The sequence below is a fragment of the Cebus imitator genome, unplaced genomic scaffold, assembly GCF_001604975.1.
Source record: "Cebus imitator isolate Cc_AM_T3 unplaced genomic scaffold, Cebus_imitator-1.0 Scaffold159, whole genome shotgun sequence".
In the NCBI taxonomy this organism is placed as follows: domain Eukaryota; kingdom Metazoa; phylum Chordata; class Mammalia; order Primates; family Cebidae; genus Cebus; species Cebus imitator.
In genome coordinates, this window is record NW_016107474.1 from 3,284,845 (window position 1) to 3,303,435 (window position 18,591).

At 62.4% G+C, this 18,591-nt stretch overlaps 1 protein-coding gene across 7 annotated transcripts in view; it reads left to right on the forward strand.

Annotated features, from left to right (window-relative positions):
- The window catches only part of GSE1 (Gse1 coiled-coil protein), a 314,063-nt gene that overhangs the window by 278,627 nt on the left and 16,845 nt on the right, over nt 1–18,591 (forward strand). For all 7 annotated transcript variants that reach the window (XM_017543647.2, XM_017543651.2, XM_037743919.1 and 4 more), the window contains 6 exons: nt 9,970–10,169; nt 15,235–15,407; nt 15,758–15,955; nt 16,586–16,777; nt 17,208–17,503; nt 18,119–18,446. In XM_017543647.2, coding sequence (XP_017399136.1) covers nt 9,970–10,169; nt 15,235–15,407; nt 15,758–15,955; nt 16,586–16,777; nt 17,208–17,503; nt 18,119–18,446 — 1,387 coding nt within the window. The remainder of the gene's footprint in view (nt 1–9,969; nt 10,170–15,234; nt 15,408–15,757; nt 15,956–16,585; nt 16,778–17,207; nt 17,504–18,118; nt 18,447–18,591) is intronic.

Sequence of the window (18,591 nt, forward strand, 5' to 3'; positions counted from 1 at the left end):
GTACACGTGGGCTGCCTAGGTGTGTGTCTGGGCTCCTCTGAGTGTGATGTCTCCTGGTCCTCGTGGGTAGTCTGCGGCATTGACAGCCCTTACCGCCTCTCCTGGCTGGGCAGCCCCGACTGGGGAGAGCTGGGTGGGGCCGAGAAGAGCTGGGTGGGGCCGAGAACCTGAAGCTGCCTTTCTGCTGCATCCTGGGGGTGGACCAGCTAGGGCCTCCCACGTTCCTCACACAGTAGCTGTGTGTTGTGCGCCTGCTGTGCACCTGGCACACTTACTGTGATGCTAACACAACTCTTGCCTCTGGTGGATGGGAACTGAGCCTCCGGCATGCCCAGGTCCCACATTGTAAGTGGCGTGGGGAATTCCAACCCCCAACTTGTGCCTGAGACTCCATAGCCTCCTCCCCGCCATTGCAGAAAGGGAGGCTGGGCCTCTGAAAGCCACGCCTCCCAGGGAGCTGCGTCCCTCTGGTGTCTGCTAGGTGCTCAAGAGGGCACCAAGCCCCTGCAGGCTAGCAGCTGAGCGGGTCAGCTCACAGGCCTGCAGCCAGGGCCACCTCCTGGCGACGGCACATCCTGGGCAGGGGGCAGGGATGGAAGCAGGGCAGCTCCCAGAGCTGCAGGGGGAGGTGGCAGGGCTGGTGGCACCCAGGGAACCGCAGAGGCTATGCAGCCCCATGCGGCCCCTCCTCGGGGGTGCCCTTGGCCCCGCCCGCTGCAGCCTCCTCACCTGCCTGAGCGTCCTCTCCAGCATGCACCCGACTTCTGAAAGTGCCTCTCATTTTTCACAATCGGACCGCGATTGCCCGCGCTTCTCTCCTCCTCGTGTCTCAAGGGTGCAGTTTAAAAATTCAATTCAGACCAAGCCATGGCATGCGTCGCCCGGGAGAAAGGTTGGGAAAGGGAGGAAGAGGAGGCCCGCCGCTGGGATTTATTTTTCTGGTGGCGCCGAGACGTGTTCTCACCTTCAAAGCTCAGTCGCCCGCCCACTAGCGCAGGGCCAGATGCCCATCCCCAGGGCCAGCCTGACCCTTCAACCTACGCTGTCCCGAGGCTGAGGCTTCTGGGGTGGGGGGGACCCCTGGGAATTGCTGACGCACACCCCTGACACCTTCCTTCCTTGCTGTGTGATCCAGAAAGGCTGCTTCACCTCGCTGAGCTTCTGGTTTTTCTTGGGTGAGGAGCAGGTCTCCACCTCGTGAATCGTGAGGACTGAGTAGGAATGTGCTCAGCTGGGTGCGTGAGTGGTGGGAGCGTAAATGCAGTCCTCCACCCTAGCCCCGCCCCCGCCTCCCCTTTCCTGTCCCCCACCCTAACGCTGCCCCCTGTCACCTTCATCATTCCTGCCACGCCCCCCTCCCCCGCACCCTGCCCCACCCCTCCCTGCACTCCCAGACCTGCCCCTGCGACCCTCATCATCTGCCCCGGAAGGCATGTGCTCCTGGGTGGGGCTGGAAGGTGTGTGTCCGCCGAGGCTTCCCTCTGATGGCCCTGGGCAGTGTCTGCAGTGGTGCGGGGTGCAGGCAGGCCCGGTGGCTGCCTGTTGACTTTTTGGGTGGAAGTGGGGCTGGGAGTACCCAAGGCCCACGCGGTGCATTCTGGAAGGAGCCTTGGGCTGCAGGTTTGGGTGTGAGCCCGAGCTGATGCTGGGTTGCACCCCCGGCCCCTTCCCAGCAACCGGCCAGGGTTCCGGCCTGAGCCCAGGCGTCCCTGACCCTGTTCCGCCCTGGTGGCTCTTGGTCTTTTTGTTTGTCCACATTGCCGCAGCCACCAATGGATGTCCCTGGGGCAGCCCGGCCCTCCCCGCCTCCCTCCCCCCCACACGCTGCTGCGACATCTCCCGCCGTAGCGCAGGCTCCTCGGATGCAAGCTGGGCCCTCTCCGCTCCTGGGAATGACAGCCTGGCCACCGCCTCCCTGCCTGCCTCGATTACCAGGACCTCTTCTCACAGAGACCTGACCACCCCCATAGATACCTGAAACCCAGCCTAGGAGTCCCAAGACTGGAGGGTGTGTCCCAGCCGTGGGCCCCGGCCCTGGGCAGCGTGGGACCCCCTCTGAGCCTCTCGGGTGCCAGGCCTAGCCTGCCTGGCAGGAGTTTCAGGATCCTACATCATCCCTTATACTTGGAGATGCTTGTTGCCCTGAGGGTGCCCCAGGGACACCTGTGCCTGGAGCAAGGCCTTGTGCCACGCACCCCCAGCCCCACACCCTGAAGGCAGCCCTGAGCCACGCAGGGGGTCTGCCAGCTGTCGGGCCTGCCCCAGAACTGTCCGGGCTGGGGGCTGCCTGGTGGCTCTGGCCCTTCCCCTGTGGCCCCTGCGGAGGACAGGCCTTGGAGCCCCCACCACCGCCCCCACCGGTGTGCAGTGAAGCCAAGGCTGCTGCCAGGCGCCCTCGCAAGCTGTGTGGCATCTGCTTGCCGTGCGCAGCAGCCAGCAGCCTCCCACGGGGAAGGAGCGCCCGTCTGCCGAGGCAGCGGGGGGCGGAAGTATGGGGAGCCTCGAGTGTCCTCAGCTGCTCCAGGAGGCACAGGCAGCACCTGGGGCCGGGCACCTCTCCCTGGGAAACAGTGAAGGGTGACCATGCTGCCGGCCTTTGCCCCGGGAACAGAGTGGTGCCGCCGCCTTCCCAGCTGGGCCGGGAGAGAGCCGCCGTCTGGAGGACGGTTCTGAGCAGGTGGTCCTGGCTGGAGAGGAAGCCCCGCCTTGCCTCTAGAGGCACCCGTGGTGCAGGGAGCTGGGATTGGGTGCACAAAGGGCTGAGCTTGTTCCCACCCTTCCTTGTTGTCACCAGCCTAGTAGCTAGGACTCATGGCTTTCCCGCCCACACTTTGCTCCCTTAATTCCAGCCAGGGGGCTTGTGGTGCCCGCCCTGGAAGTGGCCCTGGGCCTCTCCAAGCAAGTGTGGCCCAGCCACCCACAGCCCGGCTTGGGGCACAGAACAGGGTTGAGGGGCGTGGCGGTGGAGCTGGAACTGCTCTCTTGTCATCGAGGCCCAAGGGGCCCGGCGGTGTCTGCTGGCTGCCTGCCTCGTCTTGTCACTGGTTTTGCAGGCAAGAGGAGTGGCAGGTGTGGTTATTGTTCGGTCCCTGGTGCCACCGGAAACCCAGCTCCTGCCCGAGTGAGCAGGGAGCGTGGAGCCTTCCCGTGAGCTGCCGTGGGTGCGATTCCGCCGTGGAGCCAGCCTAGGCGGGGGAGAGGCTCCCCTTTCTGCTGCTGCCTTGGAAAGCTGCCTCTCAAAGAAAACAGTAAAACAAACACGGAGGAAGGATCCCGCCTGGCAGGCGGGCCTCGCGTGGGTGTCAGTCTGCGGCAGCGGCTCTGCAGGCGTCTGGAGCCCGTCTGTCTCCAGCGCAGGTGTGAGCGCTTCGGCGTCCTGTCCTCACGCTGCCCCTGCGTGCTCCTGGCTGGGATAAGGAGGGGCAGGGGAGTCTAGAGCCAGGGGAGCAATGCCCACGGAGTAGACCTCACAACCTATCCTGGCCCCTTCTCTGCATAGCAGAGAGGGGAGCGTGGGCGGGGTGGTGGGGCCCAGGACTTGGCGTGTCAGCCGACGGGGCTGTCCTGGGATGACAGAGGCGAGGTCTCCCCAGCCACCCCACCCCTGTCTTCCTCCTCACCCCAACACCCCACCTCCCTCAGGGTTCCCTTCTCAGCTCCTTTGGCCCCCTGTGGACCCTCCCGGCCCCAGGAAAATACATTTCCAACCAGGAACCCACACCTCCCATAGAAACCCACACCTTCCGTTGTCAGTTTGGGTTTGGTGACTGTGGCACAGCATGGCCAGGTGGTCAGAGGAGCCCACCGCTGGCCAGCCGCCCTGCACGCTTTGTGGTTGTGAGGTGGGGCCTTGTGGGTGGACGCAGCCTGCAGGTTGGGAGACCCCCATCCTGGGAGCCTCGTAGGGCGGCCACTGCTCCTTCGTCTGGCCATTTCACCCTGAAATGCAGGGGTCGCGGCTGTGACTTTAGCCCTGCACTTGTGGTGTGCCCACCGTCCTGTGTGCCGGGGCGTCAGTGATTCCAGAAGGCTTCCCCACCTGTTCTCGTCACCTGTGTGACGGGGGCTCGACCTCCTGGACCCGGATGATTCCCTGTGGGCAGGGGGCTGACTGGCTCGTTCCTTTGGGGTCTGCCGGGTAGATTTCAAGGAAGGCGGCTGGGTGATTCAGTCCCTGTCCCACTCACTGGCTGGTGGCTTCCTGTGGCTCCCGTGGACCCACTGGGTCGCCTCCAGCCGGGCTTCTTTCCACGTCCACGTCAGGACGAGTCCGCCAGGGCCGAGTTCCCAGGTTTCGGATGGAAACAGGTCGGCAGGTGAGGGCAGAGAGTGGAGGAGGAGCCCTGAGAGGCGCAGGTTCTGTGGGCCCACCCCTCCCTCCCGGCTGTTCAGCCCAGCTGGTAGAATGAGGCCTGGGAGGCTGTTGGCATCGCCGTGGGCGTGGCTGTTCCATAGTCATGGCACATGATACACCAAGGTTCCTGCTGGGTAGCCTCTGCTCAGAGGCTGCTTAAAGGTTGAGCTGAGGGCTGAGCCTGGTGCCACATGCCTGTAGTCCCAGCTTCTCGGAGGCTGAGGCAGGAGGATCACTTGAGCCCTGGAGGTCGAGGCTGCAGTGAGTCACGATCACAGCAGTGCATTCCAGCCTGGGTGACAGAGAGAGACCCTGCCTCTAAAAATATTTTTTAATTAAAAAAAAAAAAAACTAGGCTGGGCTCAGTGGCTCATGCTTTTGGGAGGCTGAGGCGAGTGGATCACAAGGTCAGGAGTCTGAGACCATCCTGGCCAACACGGTGAAAACACGTCTCTAATAAAAATAGAAAAATAGGCTGGGTGTGGTGGCATGTACCTGTAATCCCAGCTACTGGGGAGGCTGAAGCAGGAGAATCACTTGAATTGGGAGGGGCAGGTTGCAGTGAGCCGAGATCAAGCCACTGTACCCCAGCCTGGTGACGGAGCGAGACTCTGTCTCAAAAAAATTTGAATACTGACTTGGGGACAGAACAGAAGACGGGAGGGAAGAGCCCCCAGGTGAGTGGACACACAGGATCCCCTGCGCTCCCTCCCTGGCCGGCACCTGCCCCCGAATGGTTGACAAGCAGGAGGCAAAGCGCAGCTGGCGACCCTCCTCCTGCGGGGCTGATACGGAGCTCTGTCACTCACACATCTGTTCGAGCTGCCCCTCCCTGTGTCTCCGTTGGCAGTGTGGGGTAGGCACGGGCTGTGGACACCTGAGCCCCGTCCCCTGGGGCTCTGGCCCTGCTTAGCTCTGGGCAGTCCTGGCCACAAGAGTGGGCATCTCACAGAGACATTTCAGGGACCTTCTTTAGGGAAGATTGTTAGTCACCGTTGGTTCTCTCTGTCACCCCCCTGATTTGATGCAGCGTGGCTGGGCTCGGGGGTGGGTAGGGGCTGAGGGCTGAGCAGGACAGCCGCCGGGGAGTGCCTTTGCTGAGTTTGGCCAGGGAGTCTACTCCTCTGAGTGTTCCGCCCTCCCCTTTCTTTCCATGCTCTGCTGGCCTGGCCATGGCCTGTGGCTTTGGGGCCTGACCATGGTGAGGCCCCACCCACCTCCGTCTCCAGTACCTGAGGCCTGGCGCCTCTTACAGGCTGAGGACTCTCCGGGGGTGCCATGGTTTTTGGGTGGCGGGGCGGGCCGAGCCTGGGTGGTTGACGCGTGCTGCGGCGGCGCTCCAATCCGCTCCCCGGCTGACTGTGGGGTCTCAGCTGTTAATCACATCTGCCCGTGGGCCTCGGCGCTAATCTTCGAGGTCAGACAGCAGAGGTGATGCGGGCGCGCGCTGCCTCTTGTCATCCCCAATCCAGATCCGTTTCATTGACTCACTCCTGGCTGAATACGCCAGTTAATTATAGCAATCGCAGACCTTCCTGCTCCAGCCACGCGGTGAGAATAAGGGTTGGAGGGCCGAGCGCCAGCCTCGCTAATGGGCCTGGCGTTGTGGGGGCATCAATCGAGGCTGAGCTGGCTGGTGAGCAGCCCCCCCAGCAGGGATAAGGCCGCTGAGTGTGCTGAGTGTCGATGGCCTCCCCTGGCCCCAGGCAAGTCCCTGCCCCAGAGAGGCTTCCCTCCCCTCCTGTCTCTCTCACTTTCTCACCCACTGGTGCTCAGAAACGAGGCTTAGAGACTCGAGTGGCCACTGTCTTGGTCGTGGCGAGGGTTCTCTCTGGGAGGAGGGGTTCGGAGGGATGGAGCAGCGCAGAGTCTGGAGGCAGGCAGCTCTCAGTCTCTGTGTACCCTCATGCGCCAGGGGCTGCAAGCTTCTCCCTGTTTGTAGAGTTGGGGTACAGAGACATCTCTGAGGTCCCTGGGGCTTGGCACATAGTGGGGCTCAGAAGCTGCTGCTCCCAGCTCCCCGCTCTGTCTGTCCGGTCCCCAGGGAGGACCCAGAGCACACTTGGCCGTTGTTCCCAACTTTTCTGCTGGGCAGCAGGAGCCCAGGCCACGATCGGTCAGCAGCGTCCGCCTCAATGGGTGGCATCTCTTGGTGTGTTTCTTTCTTTGTTCAGCTCCAGAGCGCAAATGTCCACATTTTCCCCACTCACAGCTGCTGGAATCTGGACAGGGGCACCCTGGGTTTGGGCTGGGTGCAAAGGAGGGCTTCCAAGGGGCCCAAGGCCGGGTGTGAGCATCGCAGAGAGGTGGGGTGGGCGTGGTCACCCGTGCCTGTAAGCCCAGTGCCGTGGGCCACTGACATGGGAGGATCAATTGAGTCCAGGAGTTCAAGACGAGCCTGGGCACCATAGCAAGACTGTGTCTCTACCAAAAAAAAAAAACCAGCCAGACCTGGTGGCACATGACTTTAGTCCCAACTCTTCAGGAGGCTGAGGTGGTAGGATCCCTTGAACCCAGGAGATTGAGGCTGCATTGAGCCCTGATTGCACCATTGTACTCCAGCCCAGTCTGGGCAACAGAGTGAGATACTGTCTCCCAAAAAAAAGAGAGAGCTGGGCACAGTACTGTTCGCAGTGGCCACACGGTGGGGCCCAGCTTGTGTGCCACCCACTGAGAGGCAGAAGAGCAAGGAGCCGGTAAACCGAGGCACACTGTGGACTGTCACTCAGCCACAGGAAGGAGGGAGCTTCTGTAAGCCACTGCGCTGTGGATGAGCCATGAAAACACAGCTCCCAGTGACAAGCCTGACAAGAAAGGCCACGCAGCATGGGATTCCCTTGATGGGAAATGTCCAGAACAGGCCCCTCCGTGCGTGGGCTGAAGGAGAGGGGAGGGGCTGCTTGTGGGTAGAGGTTCCTTTTGGGGCGAGGGAGATGCTCTTAAACGGATTGTGGTGAAGGCTGCACAACTCCGAACGTGCTGGAACCGTGGGACCGCGTGCTTGATGGGTGAGTTACACGGGGCAGAATCGTAGTGCAGTAAAACCGTCACAGCTGGAACCAAAGAGCCGTGGAAGTTCCATGCCAATTTTTTTTTTAAGAGAAAGATCCTTTCCTTAGTTTTTTTTTTTTCCCCAAAAACTTAAAGCGAACTTGATCTATCTAAATACGTGCAGAAAAAGACATACCCGCCAGTGTCTGGAGCAAACCCACAGATCAGGAGGGCTGAGGCCGGTTCTCCTTTCCCACCCTCTGCCCCTGAGGTGAGGGGCGTGGAGCCCTGCCCTGCCGCCTGCGTGTCCCTTCCCTGGGTGGATCTAGTAGCCCGCTGGGCACAGTGCCCGGTCCCCGGTGCTGGCCCAGCCGGCTTGTGTTGGAGTTCTCAGGGTGTGAGCAGTAGTGCTGGTCCATCTGGGGCTGGGTCACACCTCAGGGCCGGCAGCTGTCAGCCTCACTCCCCACCTGGGCCGGGTCCTGATGGGTGGGAGCGTGACAAAGGGGGAGCCTTGGCTTGGGCAGTTCAGGGGTTGCTGGGCACAATGTGAATGTATCTGGGCTGCTCTGGGCATAGCGGATCTGGCTTGACTGAGTGTCTGCTATGGAGCGTCTGTGTCCAGTTGTGCAGGCTGCACACAAGCCTAGGAATCTGCCTTAAGAGAGGCCCAGATAGCATTTCTGCGGGAGGCAGCAGGACCGTGTCCTGGGGACGGGGCAGCTGCCCCACTCCAAGGGAGCAGCTTTTGGAGAGCACAGCTGTATTTTGACATCGGGGTGCCCATGGGGCCTCTGCCTCCTGCTCACCCCACTGAGGCAACTGGCTGGCTGAGGCCTCTGAGCACCCCTGTAAGGAGCAGTTTTCTTTGGTGAACGTACGTGTGCACCCTCAGGACGCAGTGAAGGGTACGTGAGGCTGCTTCTGCCCCGGAAGCAAGGCCAGTTCTGAGCAGAAGCTGGGGAGGATGCCAGGAGTCGCTGGCCTGAGGTTCTCTTTCTGGGAAGGGTGTCTGATGCATGCTTCTACCATGCCCTGGGCTGCAGGTGCCTCCCAAGTGGGGCTTTTGCAAACAGAAGGTGCTCAATTGTACCACGCCTCCTCAAAGGGCAGCGCTGATTCCCATGAGCTCCCAGCTGCTGTGACCCAGCATCTGGGTGCCTGGATGCCTGTTGCTGCTGGTCGGTGGGCGTGTGCCTGGTCCTGCCGGAGCCCGCCCCGGTGGACGCTGTGCTGTGGTGCTATATGGGGCACCTCTCGGCCTGCCCTGTTGGGAACCTTGGCCTGTGCTGGACCCTGGTTGCGTGCTGTGTGTGGCTGTTGAGGGTGGAGATCCGCCCCGGGCCTGTGTCAGGGGCCGGGGAATGGAATGTGGGGAGGGTGAGCCAGACACTGACCTGTGTACAAATCCACAGCCCTGTGAGTGGTTGTGTGTGGGGGGGGGGAGTGACCGTGCACCCCCTGGGTCTCATCAGTCTGGGCAGGGTTTTTGTGGACCCCCAAGCCACAGAGCTTCCGGGGCCTCAGCCTCTGGGGAGGTGCTCCCTCCTCAGTCACTGGGATTTGACCCCCTGGAAGCGAGGGTGATGCCTGCGTGAGGGCAGGAGGACTCTTGGCACAGGGGCCTTTGGACATCCTCACTCCCGTCCCTGCCTGTCCATGCCCCCTGCCCTTGCGATGTCCTCTTGGCTGTAGCCAGCAGTCACCCAGGCCCCGAGCCCTCTGGCCTTCCCTGTGCCCTCCCCCCATTACCAGCCAGGCCGCAGCCAGCCGTTCGGTCCCCACGCCATCTGCGAGGCTGAGGGGTTCTTTCTGAGGTGGTGGGCGAGTTCTGGGGTAGGTCGTGGTGCTGGATGTAAACAGTGTGCCTACGCAAACCCCCTGAAGTATACCCTTAAAGACGGTGAATTATGTTTGTTTCTGACATTTAAAAACAAATTCATCTTTAAAAAAAACTCTGCCAGGGTCACCCTGAGTGGCTGCCATTGGGCTTCCTCGGCCACCACCGTGTTGCGTCTGTGCTTGGCTGAACCCCCACCTGCCTCCACAGCCCAAAGGGAACCCCCAGAGGGGCACTTTCTTCTGTAACCACCACACCCACCATGCACTCGGGGGCTCGCTCGGAACACTCGGGCTTGGGGTCTTGGCTGCCCACGTGCAGGCTGCCTCTCAGCGGGGCAGGGTGCTTGGCCCGGCTGGCCTGTGTGTCCCAGGACGTCCACAGCCCCAGCTCATGACACCACCTAGAAACGTGCGCTCTCCTCCGGGGCTCTGTGTCTGGCCTGGGAGGTGCCACCTTTGGCTCTCACTCAGGGACGTCGGGCTGGGTCCTGCGTGTCCTGCCCCGGCTCCTTTCTGTCTGGTGGCAGTGGGTGGCCCTGGTCACCAGAGCATCTGTGCTTTTTGCCGAGTGACTAGGGCCCGTGGGGTGAAGGGATAGGGAGTGCCCGGGGCAGGGTAAGCTGCTGACCTGATCCGGCCTCAGGAGGGGTGTCTCCGCCGTCCATCGGTCTTGGGTAGGGGCCCACGAGGCTGGTAGACCTGGTGCTCTGGGGGCTCACTTGGAGCCCAGTGAGTGGCTGTCACCATGGCTCCTGCTCAGTCTACCTTCTTCTTCTCCACAGGGTCCTCACTGAGCAGCGAGTCGTCCCCCGTTTCCTCTCCGGCCACCAACCACAGCTCCCCCGCCAGCACACCCAAGCGTGTGCCCATGGGCCCTATCATCGTCCCCCCTGGGGGCCACAGCGTGCCCAGCACACCCCCAGTGGTGACCATCGCCCCAACCAAAACCGTCAATGGCGTCTGGAGGAGCGAGAGCCGGCAGGTGAGTGGCCCGGGGCAGGGCGGGGCACCCGGCATCCTCTAAGGGTAGGTTGGATGCGGCATTTGTTGGGGGCTTTGGAGCTTTCAAGGTTGAGCTTAAATTCGGAAGACACAGCCCCCTCACCCTGAGCGTCCGTCTCCTTCTCTGCCACGTGGGGGTGACATCACCCGGCTGGAGGCCCTGTGCGGGTGAGGGCAGCGGCCCGCACATCAGTCAGAAGAAACCACGGGCTGGGGGCCGTCCCCAGTTACTGTCTCCTGTTCTGGAGGTCACAGGTTCGTGATGGGGGACTGGCAGGGCTGGCTTCCCCAGAGGCATCTCCTGGGTCGCTGCTGGCTGCCTTCTCGCTGGGTCATCTGTGGTGTCTCCGTGTCTGGGTGCTGATCTCCTCTTTTCGTGAGGACACCTGTCAGTTGATTTAGCGCCTACCCTGATGGCCTCATCCTGGTTTAATCGCCTCTTTGAAGACCTTGTCTCCAGTGCAGTTCCTTCTGAGGTCCTGGGCATTTGGGCTTTGTTTGACACGCAGACTTGGGCAGGGCTGGGAGTCCAGTTCAAGCTGTAATGCTGTGCCGTTGTAAGGGGGTGTTTGCAGAACACTTGGCAGACTGCAGCTGTGACTGTCATGGTCTGTGCACTGAACCAGGAATTGAGCCCGGAAGCCATCAGAACAAGACGTCTGCTGGGTTTTTTGTTTCTGTCTTACTCTGGGGCTCCCAGCAGAAGCCCCTCCCCCAGTTTTCAGGGCTCCTCATCTTAGTGGGCCCCTTCCCACTCGCTGGTGCTTGCCCACATGGAAGGAGCTGGCATTGGGAGCTGCTGTCTGCCCTGCCTGGGGCCCACACACCCTCAGGTGTTTCCCTGCGGCTCTGCATGTCTCCCCACTGCAGCTCCCCAGCGCCCCCATGCCCGCATGCAGCCTGGAGTGGGCCCTCCGTAACTAAGAACGATTCTCAGTGGCCGCTCTCGCCTGGACTTTTATGCTGAGTTCCGAGAGGGAAGCCCCACTTGGCAATGCTAATTAAACCGCAGAGAAGACGAGGAGGAAGGGGAGAGGGTGGCTGTCTCAGGGGGACGTGGGTGTCGGAGCCACCTGGTCATCACCAGTACCTGTCTCCACCCCCAGAGGTGGGAAGAGAGCCAGCCTCAGTCCACAGGTGACAGCCCTAGGCAGGCCCTGATCCAGGGTCCCTGTGGGGTCCCTAAGAGCTCTGGAGTGGGACCCCCGGGACCTGAGGTTACCTCTGCTGCTTTCCATGTCTTCTCTGGCTGAGGGGACAAACCTGCCTGGGGTCCTCACCTTGCTAGACCCCTCTGCCCTTGAAGCCTCTCTGTCTTAATTTCTCTTCCCCATGTGTGGTCTGGAGCCAGAGGGGCAGGGCGTGGCCTGGAGGGTAGACCCTGGCCAGAGGGGCCTCCACACCCCGAGGGGCATGGAGCAGCCCAAGGCAGCGCTAGTCCTGGTTTGAAAGAGGATGAGGGAGTTACCAGCTCCCTTGTCTCCAGAGGGAGACAGTCTTGACCCCAGGGACCCTGAGTCACCTGACGCAAACAGCCGAGGCTCCATGCACCCCCAGTGGTGGGGCCTGGCTGGTGGCACCAGGGCTCGCAGCTCACAGGAGGGTACTTTCCTGCCCCAGCCTGGACCAGGAGCCTCCACCGGCCGGGACCCCATTGCCAGCCACTGCCTTGAGCCCGACCAGAGCTCCAGGCTGAGGCCCAGGACACCTCAAGGAGGTTCCAGCGCCTTTGCCACTGACTCCTGTGCCCTGAGCTGGTCCCTCTCCTCGGAGGGGCTCCTTCCCGCCTCAGGAATATTCAGCAGCCCCAGAGCAGAGCGGGGGAGCGACAGATCTGCTCCGGCAGTTTACAGCCGCGGCACTTAATGGAACATGGTGCCGCTGGGGAGGGCTCGGGGACAGGAGCTGGATTAGCAGGTGATGTACAGCTCCTCGCTCAGGCACAGAGGCTCAGCGGGGAATTTAATCCTCTGTGGGAGCGGGGAGGCGGAGAGAGGATTCCCCTCCCAGAGCTGTGACTGGGAACTGTAGTGGCCTCTGAGGCTGCAGGTGCGAGCGGGGGTCACCGGACGGGAGGCTTTTTGGCCTCTTCCCAGGGGCTCCCCTGTCTCCCAGGTAGTAAGAGATGAAAAAGCCTATTTTAAAGCTAACAGGGCATGTCCTGCCTGTCTGACTGTGGAACCCTTGCTCTAATCACCCGAGAATGACGGATTTGCCTCCTCCCCGCAGCCCCCTCTGCCCCTCCTCCCCTCCCACCCCACCGCCTTCTTTCTTTCATCGTTGCAGCTGCGCCTGCAGCCGCTGCTCAGAAATGAAAAGCTGCCCGCAGATGCGCCGTGATGCGCCTATCTGTCAAGACAGAAGTGGGACCTTGGCCGCTGCTGTCGGGGTGCCTTGGGGTGGCTGCCGGGCCTCCCGGGCCTTTCCTAGGTGGGGGGCAGCTCTCTGCCTTGCTCCAGGCCCCGCTGACCTAGTTCCCAGGTGTCTGTGCCAGGCGTGGCCGGGTGCCAGCCAGACGGAAGCCACAGACGTGTGTCTGGCTTGCCGGGCCCCTGCCCTGCCTGCTGGCTGCCCCCCCACCCACCTCCCGGACTCCCTGTCTGTCCTCAGCCAGGCCAGGAAGGTGCCATCTGGCCTGGCCACTTGCAAGCAGGGCTTTGTCCTCAGCTGAGGGGAGAAGGGGTTCAAGGGTGTGTCTGGAGCGAGGAGCGGCCCCTCCCTGTGGCTGGGGCCCTGTGCTCTGCTGTTTGACATGTCCCACAGTGTGGGGAGCATGTGGAGGAGGGCGGCAGGCCTGGGTCCATCCTGGGGTCAAGGTCTGCCCTCCAGCCCTCTTCCGACTCAATCAGTTGGATGCCGATTGCCTGGGCTGTCGTCTCCCTCATGCCCTGGCCAGGGGAGGCCTCAGCACCAGCCTGGGAGAGGGAGCCCAGGTCCCCTTGGTGCCTGAGCAGGCGAGAGCACGTTCTGGGAGTCTGAAAGCCCACTAGCTTTGGGCCTGGTGTTGACTGGGGCACTACCTGGATGCTGGGGTCCAGGGGCCATTCCATCTTGTCCAGCCCATCCCAGCCCCTAGAGACAGGGCGTGTCCTTCCTTGCGACCCGGTCCTCAGCTGTTCAGTTCTGTGCCAGGTAGGGTAGAGGCGTGAGGGATGACCTAGAAGCCCTATCTGGAAGTGGCCTCACAGGGCCAGTGTGGGCGGCTGAGCCTGGCTACTCGTCTGCCCTGTCGGGCTCCCACCCTGCTGATGCATTCCCAGCTTGCCTGTGCCCAGCTGTGCCATCGACCCCACTGCCCTTTGAGCGGCTGCCGTGATGGGTACATGCCATTGATGTGTGCATGAGGCGTTCCAGGATGGCCAGGTCTCCTGATGCCAGGTTGGCCCCTCGGCCACTTCCCCGGTTGCTGACACAGGCTGGAGACCCCAAGGCCACGTGCTGGCCCCTGAGTTGGGGGGCGTCAGTGCCCGTGTGTGCCTCCCACCCTTGAGACCAGCACCCTGGAAGAGCAGGTCAGAGGTCATGAACCCAGGAGGACCCTGCAGAGAGTGGGGGCCCGGGCTGAGCCCTCGGGAAGGGAGCAGATGCTGCCTCTCATTGAAGATTCCAGGCAGCCGAGGCTCCTCCAATTAATCCTCACTGCCTGTCTCCTGGAGGGTGGAGCTTGGGAGGAGCCGGCCGGGCCTGGCTGTGCTGCCTCTGTGCGGGTACCATGTGTCACTGCCAGGTCACCGTCTGCCACCATGAAGATGGATAGGCCAGGAAGAGGGGCTGGCGGGTCAGGGACACAGCTCAGCTTCTGGGAGGCAGATGCCTCTCCGTGCTGGGGCAGATCTCGGCCCTGCACCGTCACTCCTGCCGATTTGGTGGGGCGACAGTCACAGGCCCCTTGTTTGCCGGGTATCTGGCATTTTGTAGCTCAGGGAGGCAGAGCAGAGCGCTGCCTGCTAATCAGCATTCGTTACCCTGATGTGGCCACATGGGATGTGAGGAAGGGCAGGGAGGCTCAGGGGGGTCAGTGTGGCCATGGCTCTCAGACACCCCCAGGTCGGGGTGGCGCTGGGGCTGAGAGCAGCTGCCCTGGCGATGGAGTGACGCCTTAGCACAGCCCCTGTCTGAGCCACCCTAAGCCTTGCCCCGCCCCTTCTTAGTCACACGAGTAACAGGAAGAAGCAAGGCTTTTCCCACTCTGGTTTCTCTGGGCCGGACTCTGCGTGGATGGGTCTGAGGGGGACGGCCCATTCTTAGACTTGGCGGGGACCTCAGCCAGGAAGGTGGGCCTTGGGCTACCGCCTCCTTCTGCTTTGTGCCTGGAGCAGACTCCTCATCTGAGTCTCCTGGGCCACCTTGCCCAACTAGGCCCAGGTCCATTTTCTGTCCAGGAGCCTAGGACGGGTGAGCTGTGGCCTTCCCTGTCCCACCGTGTGTGTGAAGGTCGGGTGCAGGCCAGTTACGGGCCAGCTGCTTCCTGTTCTGCTGGGCGCCAGGGCCAGGGCCACCCCAGGAGTTGGCTGGGAGCAGACCAGCACCTTCAGCCAGGGGGCAGTGCCAGCTTCTTATGGCCCCTGCCCTCCACATGGGCACCAGGGGCAGGACAACTGAGATGGGGGTGGGCGGCTGCTGGCACAGCTGACATCTTGCTTACATGACGGCACTCACTTCACAGCGTGCTAGGTGCCAACAGCATCCACTTCCCCGGATGTGGGCACCAGGGCAGGTAGAAGGCAGGAGCTCCTGTCGCCCCGTGTGCATCACCTGCGCACACTGTGGTTCTCAGTGGGGGGAAGGGGGTTCTACTTCTTCCACTGGCCTGAGGAGGCCCAGGGAGGGGGACAGGAAGGCCCTGAGACGGGCCTCACCCCATACCTGGCAGAGCCATGTCCCCTTCCTACGGTTCTACCTCCCACGTCACCTGCACCATGTTTTGTGTAGAAAGCCTTAGGGAAAGGATATTTCTAGAACCTGAGCTACATCCAGACCTGGCTCTGTCCTGTGTGCACTGGCCTGTACCAGCTCCTGCCCTGACCGGACACTCTCCTCTGCAGGACGCCGGCTCCAGGAGCAGCAGTGGCGGTCGGGAACGCCTCATTGTGGAGCCCCCGCTCCCCCAGGAGAAGGCAGGGGGCCCAGCCATCCCCTCGCACCTGCTCAGCACCCCCTACCCCTTCGGCCTCTCCCCGAGCTCGGTCGTGCAGGATTCCCGCTTCCCGCCACTCAAGTAAGTCAGCCAGTGGGGTCTTTGTGAGGCAGCCAGGCGGGGACACAGTCTTCAGGGTCTGGGTCCCCAGGCAGCCTGTGGTCTGTACCAGGTGAGGCTGGGCCCGCCAGAGGGTCATCGGCCTCTGCAGCCGCTCAGCCCCGGGGTTGGAGCCCTGTCTGTGCCCCTCCACGCTGAGGTGGTGATGGCAGCACACTGCCCACCCTGCTTCAGCTCCGTTCTGGTTCTGGGTGCCAGGAGTCTGGGTGCCGGCTGAGCGGCAGGGGGGATACCGGGAGGTTAGCCATCCCCTCAGCAGGAGCAGGTCTCCGCTTACCTGTTCCCACCTCGCCCACTGTCCTGGCCTGCAGCCTCCAGCGGCCTGTGCACCACGTGGTGCCCCCCAGCACCATGACCGAGGACTACCTGAGAAGCTTCCGGCCCTACCACACCGCTGACGACCTCCGCGTGTCCTCACTGCCTCCCCTAGGCCTGGACCCGGCCACCGCCGCAGCCTACTACCACCCCAGCTACCTGGCCCCGCACCCCTTCCCCCATCCGGCCTTCAGGTGAGGCGGCCCCCTCGTGCTCTCTCATCCAGGCACCAGTCTAAGCCTGACAAGACGGAGCCCGGCGGGAAGGTGTTTCTTACAGCCTGGAGGCCAGGCTCCCAGGGGAGTATCTAGAGTGGCCCCCAAAATCGTCCCCAGCTTTGAGCTCAAATTCAGCCCTGATGGCCCACTGGTGAACAGTCCCCTTGGTGACTGTGCCGTCCCTGTTGAGAACAGGGCTTTGCCTGTGGGAGGGGTGCTACTTGGCCATGTGGTGGGAGAGCCTGGGTCCTTGGAGAAGCTCCACACATCCTAGCCAGAGGGGCCTGTAGTCACGACACGGACCGCCCCACGTCAGGGCAGCCCAGCCTGCTGGCCGGCCTCGGAAGGGCCTGCGCGCTTGCTGACTCTCAGCCGAGGGAGGTGGCAGGTAGCGTTCTGGATCCCCAAGCTGTCGGCGCCCAGCGGCTTCTGGCATTAAAGGGATTTGGGGCTAATAGCAGGTGCGGCTTTCGCCTCCAGCCATTTTGCCACGTTCCCCACACTCAGGGAGGTGTGCGTACCTGGCCAAGGCGCACCTGTTGATAGGGCTGGGTCTACCCCTTGGTTTTAGGGTTTGGTGCTCACGGCCCTGTCTTCTCCACACAGGATGGATGACTCCTACTGCCTGTCCGCCCTGAGATCCCCGTTCTACCCCATCCCCACCCCTGGCTCCCTGCCCCCACTGCACCCGTCAGCGATGCACCTTCACCTCTCCGGGGTCCGCTACCCCCCCGAGCTCTCCCACTCATCCCTGGCGGCGCTGCACTCGGAGCGCATGTCCAGCCTCAGTGCGGAGAGGTAAGTGTGTCCCGGCCCGGGGAGCCCCTCTACCCTTCCTGTCCCTAGATGGCAGCGAGGCAGAAAGCCTGGGCTGGAGCCTGACTGGGGTCCTGGGCCGTGCCTGTCCCGTTTGTCCGCTTGCCAAATGGGACAGTGATTGTTGCGGTTCTGTGCTCTGAAACAGCGCCTGTCTCGGCAGCCGTAGACGCCTGCTCTAAGCCCATGGGCCGAGGCGCTCTCAGGGGGCGCTTGCGGGTGTTGTGAGCAGCTTTGATTGTATGGACCTTAAGTTCTTCTGCACCAGCAAAAGTGAGGGAGATGCTGCTCACCTCCCGTACAGTTTGGATCGGTGCCCTGGCTCATTCCTGGGCATGCTTTTTAAGGGCCTGCCCAGGTCCCCGTCTTGCTCCTGGCGCAGCACGGCCCCAACTCTTTGCACACACTGCAGGCTGCAGATGGACGAGGAGCTGAGGCGGGAGCGTGAGCGTGAGCGTGAGCGCGAGGCTGACCGCGAACGGGAGAAGGAGCGTGAGCGTGAACGGGAGGAGCGTGAGCAGGAGAAGGAGCGGGAGCGAGAGCGGGAGCTGGAGCGCCAGCGGGAGCAGCGGGCCCGGGAGAAGGAGCTGCTGGCCGCCAAGGCCCTGGAGCCCGCCTTCCTGCCTGTGGCCGAGCTGCACGGGCTGCGTGGCCATGCCACTGAGGAGCGGGCCAAGCCCTCGGAGCAGCTGACCCCAACCCGAGCAGGTACCTGGGCGCAGGTGGGCTGTGCCAGCCGAGGTCTCAGCCACCCATGGGGAGGAGCTCCGATCCGTAGCACGTGCCAGTCGTCATGGTGTAAATGCTCCCCTGCTGAGTTCACCCTAAAAGCCTGCCGTAGCTGAACACAGAGTAGGGAACAGAGGCACTTGGACACACGATACAGACATGGGTGTAGGCGACCCCACGAGCACAGTTGTGAAATGTAGCCAGGGTATTAGCAAAGAGTAAGTTTTGAGTGCTTTGTTAATTGTAATATAATTTATGTTCCTGTTCAGTTTACAAATAGCTGTTTAGTAGTAACAACCGGCTTTTGCATGTTTCCTGAAAATTTAACAGTCTGCTCTTTGAGCCAGTGTGAGCTGGCTCTGGCACCCCACTGGCTGGGCAAGACGTGCCAGCCAGCCATGGAGCGCCTCCTTCTAGAGACAAGGCATGCTTCCTGAAAGCTCCCATAAGGCCCTCTGGAATCTCTTGGTTCTGGCTGTGGGAAGAACCCTTTGGAAGGGTCTGGTTTCTCTGGGCAGTTGGGTGAGAGAGGCGGGGGATGGAGCATGCCAGCCCTCGTGGCTGAGACCCTGACGACTCTGCTTCCCCCCACAGAAAAGCTGAAGGATGCCGGCCTGCAGGCGCCCAAGCCCGTGCAGCACCCCTTGCATCCGGTGCCCACCGCACACCACGCGGTGCCCAGCCTCATTTCCAACCATGGCATCTTCTCTCTGCCAAGCAGCAGCGCTGCCACGGCCCTGCTGATCCAGCGCACCAACGAGGAGGAGAAGTGGCTGGCGCGGCAGCGGCGGCTGCGGCAGGAGAAGGAGGATCGGCAGTCTCAGGTGTCGGAGTTCCGGCAGCAGGTGCTGGAGCAGCACCTGGACATGGGCCGGCCCCCAGTACCTGCAGAGGCGGAGCACAGGCCCGAGAGCACCTCCAGGTGGGCCCGGGCAGCGGGTACTCACATGTGTGAGCCTGGGGAGGGAAGGAGGGATGAGCCTTCATGTTCAGATTTGTTCTGTGTGTATTGAGCACCTGCTGTTTGCCCGACGTCGCCCCAGCGTTTCTGCCTTCCTCTCTCATTT